This window comes from Momordica charantia, assembly GCF_013281855.1.
Source record: "Momordica charantia cultivar OHB3-1 chromosome 3 unlocalized genomic scaffold, Mcharantia_2.0 BLBB01000003.1, whole genome shotgun sequence".
Classification (NCBI taxonomy): domain Eukaryota; kingdom Viridiplantae; phylum Streptophyta; class Magnoliopsida; order Cucurbitales; family Cucurbitaceae; genus Momordica; species Momordica charantia.
The window spans coordinates 17620072-17627290 of record NW_028275161.1 but is presented as its reverse complement, the minus strand read 5'-3'; the positions used below and the strand labels follow the sequence as shown (position 1 = coordinate 17627290).

Sequence of the window (7219 nt, the reverse complement as noted above, 5' to 3'; positions counted from 1 at the left end):
AAAAACTAAAAAGACAATCCAAGAGGGCGAGATTGAGAGCAAAAGTTTATGCGGGCGGGCTGGGCCTCCGCCGAAGTGAACATGATTTGATCAACGAAGTATGTTCTACAAATTTCGCTTTTCACTCTACAGATTTCTTCCTCATTTCTCTCGACCCGAGTTTCTCTTTTCTACTGAATCCAACTCAAAAAACCCAATAAACCCCACCTTGTTTTCGACAAATGTGGAAGCGGCACTGGCATCAATTTTCCAAGCTTGTAATCACCATTCTCTTCTTCGTCAAGGTCAACAATCTCACGCCCAGGCCATTGCCAGTGGAATTAGCCAAAATGGTGATATGGGTCCAAGGATTTTGGGTATGTATGTGCTTACTGGAAGCCTCAAGGATGCTAAGAACGTGTTTTATTCGCTTCAGTTGGGATGTACTTCGGCTTGGAATTGGATGATTAGGGGGTTTACTGTCATGGGTTGGTTTAATTATGCCTTACTGTTTTATTTTAAGATGTTGGGTGCTGGAATTTATCCTGATAAGTATACATTTCCTTATGTGGTTAAAGCCTGTGGTGCTTTGAACAACGTGAAGATGGGTAAGATTGTTCATGAGACTGTTAATTTAATGGGTCTTGAGAAGGATGCCTTTGTGGGTAGTTCTTTAATCAAGCTGTATGCGGAGAATGGTCGGTTAAGTGATGCGCAGTATCTGTTCGATAATATTCCTCAGAAGGATTGTGTTTTGTGGAATGTTATGCTGAATGGTTATGTGAAAAATGGAGACTCGAGGAATGCTATTAAGATCTTTTTGGAAATGAGACATGGTGAAATTAAGCCCAATTCGGTGACCTTTGCTTGTGTTTTATCCGTTTGTGCCATGGAGGCGATGCTTGACTTAGGTACTCAACTTCATGGGCTCGCTGTTACTTGTGGGCTGGATTTGGATTCTCCTGTGGCTAATACATTGTTGGCTATGTATTCGAAATGCCGATGTTTACAAGCTGCACGTAAACTGTTTGATATGATGCCACAAAGTGACTTGGTAAGTTGGAACGGAATAATTTCTGGGTATGTGCAGAATGGGTTGATGAGTGAGGCTGAGCAATTGTTTCGTGGGATGGTATCTGCAGGAATGAAGCCAGACTCGATCACTTTTGCAAGTTTTCTTCCATGTGTTACGGAGTTGTTTAGTCTCGAACATTGTAAGGCAATTCATGGTTACATAGTAAGACATGCTGTAGTTTTGGATGTGTTCTTGAAAAGTGCTCTAATTGATGTATACTTCAAGTGCAGGGATGTGGAAATGGCACAAAAAATTTTGCGTCAAAGTAGTTTGGTTGATACTGTAGTGTGCACGGCCATGATTTCAGGATACGTGCTTAATGGGATGAATATAGAAGCGTTGGAGGCATTTAGATGGTTGCTCCAAAAGAGATTGAAGCCAACTTCTGTGACTTTTGCAAGTGTCTTTCCAGCTTTTGCTGGCTTGGCTGCTCTAAACTTAGGAAAGGAGTTGCATTGTAGTATCGTGAAAAATAGGCTCGATGTTAAATGTCATGTGGGCAGTGCTGTTCTGGACATGTACGCAAAATGTGGAAGATTGGATCTTGCTTGTCAAGTTTTTAACAGAATGACTGAAAAGGATGCTATTTTCTGGAACTCCATGATCACAAGCTGTTCCCAGAACGGTAGACCGGGAGAGGCCATCGATCTTTTCCGTCAGATGGGAATGGAGGGAACTCAGTATGACTGTGTGAGCATATCTGGTGCTCTATCTGCCTGTGCAAACTTACCTGCTCTCCATTATGGAAAAGAGATCCATGGCTTCATGATTAAAGGCCCTCTAAGATCTGACATTTATGCTGAAAGTTCACTGATTGACATGTATGCTAAGTGTGGAAACTTGAATTTCTCTCGGCGAGTGTTTGACATGATGCAAGGGAAAAATGAAGTCTCTTGGAACAGCATCATTTCTGCCTATGGCAACCATGGTGATTTGAAGGAGTGTCTTGCTTTGTTCCATGAAATGCTGAAAAACGGCATACAGCCAGACCATGTCACCTTTCTTGGTATAATATCTGCTTGCGGCCATGCTGGCCAAGTTGATGAAGGAATTAGATATTACCACCTCATGACAGAAGACTATGGGATCCCAGCTCGAATGGAGCACTATGCCTGCATGGCTGATTTGTTTGGACGTGCAGGTCGTCTAGATGAAGCATTCGAAACCATTAAAAGCATGCCATTCCCTCCAGATGCTGGCGTATGGGGGACACTACTCGGGGCCTGCCACGTTCATGGAAACGTTGAGCTTGCTGAAGTGGCATCGAAATATTTGTTTGATTTAGACCCTCTAAACTCTGGGTACTATGTATTGCTTGCAAATGTGCAGGCTGGCGCTGGAAAATGGAAGAAGGTGCTTAAAGTACGTAGCATAATGAAAGAACGAGGAGTTCGGAAGGTTCCCGGTTATAGCTGGATTGAGGTCAACAATGCCACCCATATGTTCGTCGCTGCAGATGGAAGCCATCCCCTCACTGCTCAGATCTACTCTGTGCTGGATAGTCTCCTTTTAGAACTGAGAAAAGAAGGGTATGTTCCTCAACTTTACCTTCCCATGCACCCACAAACTCTGAGTAAATCATTACCAGAAACTCTTTTACAAGATTGACAATTTGAAAGCACACTTATAATTGAGATTTTGTGTTAGCCGTTAGGTAAGTGATCATTGATAGTTTCATATGCAACGGGGCTAGATAAAGTGGCCATATATATATATATTTTTATCTTATCCATTTCAATCTTGTATATTTCATTTTGTTGATCTCTTTAGCTTACCATACTGCCCAGAAATAAAGAGGGAGTAACTGGTGGGGGGGGGGGGGGGGGGGGGGGGGGGGGGGGGGGGACTCAAATATCACACTTTTACTCCCTCTCATCTCTGAAACTATATTGTAAACTAAAATCACATTTTCTCTCTGTAACACATCTCTTTCTCTAACATACATACGTAGAAGTGCTAACAACTTCAATCAGATAATAATTTGAGAATATAGAATTATACACTTTATACATCTAGTAAATTTAGACTCAATTATTAGCTTAGGTCACGTATTTGCTCAAAGAAAAATAGATCTGGACAAAGAAAGCCTGAAAGAGAGGGAAACCAAGAAAAAAGGGTATGAACAATTATTGAGCCGATCAAATATGGGGAGACCCACATAGATCCCAATGCTCTGACCCATTAGAACTTGAAAGGGAAGCTGAGATTTTATATAATATAAGTTTTGTGGACACAGAGGAATGATAAGACTCTCTGCCTTAACTCATCAATGATATGATGTGAAACTTCACCCATTCGCCCCATCTCTATATGACCCTTTCCGTATTGCTTTGTCCTTTTTTCCTTTTTTAGGTTCATCTTTAAGAAAAGGTTAGATTCATAGCTAACTCCGAATGTAAAGATGTAACTACTCGAGAATACAACTTAGCTACTAACTAACTATCCCGCCCACAAGAGAGAACGGTTGGGGTTTGGATCAATTTTTGGTCAAAATGGAGGCCGAATCAACCTATCAATTTAAGAGAAACTTTGAGAATCATATGAACGCAATTGACCGCGTGCCTGACTCAAACTAACTAAAACAGAGCCAACCAAAATCTTCCCAGAACCAAGTATTTTTCGATTTTATACTTCCTATAACCAAACCGACCATAGTCAAATCATTAGACAAAGTCTTAATATGCATGCCTTGTGGGACAAGGCACAGCTAGCACCAGCTATTTTTGCAAATGTGAAAGGTTGTATGAATCCTAAACTAATGATACTGTTTGACCTGATGCCTTTTTACATACCAGTTCGTCGGTTCTCTTTATCAATAATTAGGAACCAAATTCCAGTTGTGGCTTTTCTTACCTTCCCTCAACAGTGACTTTCAACAATGAACATAATTGTTGGGTTGGCAACCTAAATGGTTTGGATGAGTTTCGAGTTTAAAATATTTCGGGGTTAAATTATAATTTTGGTATCTTGAATTTACGTCTCTCGAATTTAGAAATGAGTTTAATAAAAAAATCCCATCGTGTTTATTGGGTCTGGGTCCTGGACCAGGCGCGGGTGCCCCAGGTATGGTGGAGCAAAGTTTTGACTCCCGACCATAAGGAGAGAAAAAAAGGGTTTTTATTTTAATATTTAAAGGAAAAAAATTGGAAAGATCAAAATAAATTTATCTAGAAAATTTGGATCATTCAAGATTAGATGATGTTAAGAAAACAAAGATTTGAGTCATGCCACTTTGTAGTTAAAAGAAAACATAGTTTTGATCTAAATTTTACTCTTCGAAGTTTAAAACTTTTTATTTTAGTTCCTCATTCTAATAAGATTCTTTGAACGAGTAAAATAATTATTATTTATATAGGACGTGTGAGTTCTGCGAATATTGTCTCGAAGCAATCGATAAAGGTATTCAATGAATTTAAATTTCTTCCATGTTTGGATAGTAGATGATGTATGTTCCAAATCTATGGTTGGGAATCTGATTCCAAAACATTTGATTTTAGTTAGTAAAGAACAATCTAAAAAGGCACAACTGCCATTGCCAGCTCAAACCTTAAAATCAAATCTCTGTTTGTACAAAGCAAAAAATGGGGAGTGTGAAAATTAGCTGTCATCTCCAAGAACTTGAAGTTTTTCTTTAAACACATGCACCAGTTGGCACTTTGAATAGTGAAAGATGAATCCAAATTGCCAGCAATTGAATATTGGAGTGGAAAACTCAAACTTTTCATTGGTTACTAATGATTAAAAGGTTCAAACTTTTACATTTTTGTTGATTTGATGTTGAGCTTATCTTTTTTTGCAGCATAGCTGGTACCAGATGGATGTTCTTATCTAATTTACTCTCAAATTAATAAAAATGGTCAATCTGGTTAAAGAAGCTGACTCCGACCTAGAAGTCATGAGTTCGAAACTCTATCCTATATCTTGTACTTAGAAGGGGAAAAAAAATCTCTGAAGAATTCAATGGTACAATAGGTGGGATATATGAAGTTCGAACTCACAATTGTTTGGTCGGATGTATATGCCCTAACTAATTCAGTTATGCTAAGGTTGACGGTTATAAGATAAGATTGAAGGCGAAAAAAATATTTCCTTAACTTTCTTCGTGTTGAATTTTTGTTTAATCTCTTGCTCTAATATTTGTTAGAAGTACTTTTTAGACCAACCTAATTGTTCGGTTGTAAATTTATTCAACAAAAACAACCCTTATTAAATAATAAACCCAATCCAACTCAACTCAATCGGAAAATATTTTGGTTGATTAGTTTGGGTTATTCAGGTCACTCATTCAAGATATTGTATGGTAGAAAAAGTAAATGTTAATATCTTACACATTTATTTTATTTTCTAACATTGAATCAATATTCATAAGATAATGTTTATTTATATGGCAAAAAATTATACTAAAAAAATTTAAAAATTTATTTTTAAAAGTTGTTGGAGAATAAACAATTCATAGAAAATAAAATTAAAGAATATATATATATATATATATATATATATATATAATTTTATGACAAGTAAAAGAAATGGTTTTAAAATTAATAATAAGTTCGGATTCATTCAGTTATTTTAGTTGAATTGTTGAACCAATCTAACTCTTAAAATTTTCATTTATTTGTTACAATATATAATTCAAGTCTTTTTTTATTATTATTATTTTAACAATACTTGAAAAAGAAAGGTGTATAGTTTGACATTAACGAAGTGGGGGAAAATGCACAAATGACCTAAGATAAAAGGCATACTATTATTATTATTATTATTATTAAGATATAGACTTAGACTATGTCTTGCAAGTTGGAAAGTAATTGAATGGTCTAAAATAAACAAACAAGAGCATCAATCATGATATGAAAGGGTTGAAAAAAAACCGCTATTAGATTGAGGTTCTAGAAACTTTAGATAAGAGTTCTTGGTTATCGTGATTTTAGAACTTTGAATATACGTATAATACTATACTAAAATAAAGTTAGCATTTTTTTTATTTTCACTCGATTTAAACACATGTTTAATAACGTATTTAGAAATTAGATCATAAATATATTCCTTCTGAGAGTTCAAAATAGGGTCCATTGAGAATTTTTATTTACCATTCTAATAATTTTTAATTTATGTTGTATATATATAAGTTATAGAAATGGATATTTAGAAAGCAAGATTAAGAAGCAAAAGAAGAGAGAGAAAGTCAAGTGAGCGTAGCTTAACCATAATTGGCAGTTGTACTCAGAACGGAAAAAAATAAAAGAAAGAGAAAGAGAAAAAAAAACTTTAAATTTTAATATGCCCTTTCTTTTCATAGGGGAAAAAATCTCCTTTCCTTTTTCGAAAAAATATTCTTTTTATTTATTTGTTTGTTTTTTTTAAAAAATCTCCTTATACACTGTGATTATCTTATTTTAAAGCCAGGAAGCATTTTAATGAGACAAAAAATTATATGAATGAGTTGATTTTATATATTCTTACTTTCTAATAAAGATCTAACAAGCTAAAAGATCTACCAAGTATAGAAATCGAAAAATCTAAATTTGTATAACCTATATTCAAATGGTAACACGACGACGCTAGAAACATAAATTTGTGTAAAATATGTCGATTTTCTCATTGAATCTTGTAATTCATTTCAATTCTCGTAATTTTATGTTTAAATTTATTTTTATTTTCACCGTGACACATCTCAATTTTCTTTGAGTATACGGGACACTAGAACTTTTTGTCACATCCTATCTCTATCAAAAACAAGTCGGTTTCACTTTCATCTAGCTATAGTGTGTCAATTTGGATCACTACTACATAGTTCATGGCTTTTCTCAAATGGTCATGTGGCATACCTAGGACCATATATCTTTTCTCAGGGTCTCTTTCTTTTTAGAATAAGTCGTGTTATAATATGATTGCTACATTAAATTTATCGTCAATGATTTCTTTTTAAAATATATATATATCAGTGATAAAGTTTAAAGAATTGAGTTAATTTATATTTTTAGATTTATTAATGATTGTTTTTTTTAAATAAATTTAGTAATGATTTAACATGAATATTAGAGAAGTAGTAGGGTTATGAGTTTAATTAATCTTTGTAATATTGTTTCTCTCTCCCTAATTTGTTTTAACATTATGAAGCAAAATTAGTGTATCCAAATTCTAATTTTGATATGATCATATGAT

At 35.0% G+C, this 7219-nt stretch overlaps 1 protein-coding gene across 1 annotated transcript; it reads left to right on the top strand.

Moving 5' to 3' along the window:
• Positions 1–5148, top strand: LOC111012683 (Tetratricopeptide repeat (TPR)-like superfamily protein). The gene is made up of 2 exons (XM_022286917.2): positions 1–2583; positions 4854–5148. The coding sequence occupies exons 1-2, from the start codon at positions 101–103 to the stop codon at positions 4900–4902; spliced, it is 2532 nt and encodes an 843-aa protein (XP_022142609.1). The 5' UTR covers positions 1–100; the 3' UTR covers positions 4903–5148.
• The last annotated feature ends 2071 nt before the right edge of the window (positions 5149–7219 follow it).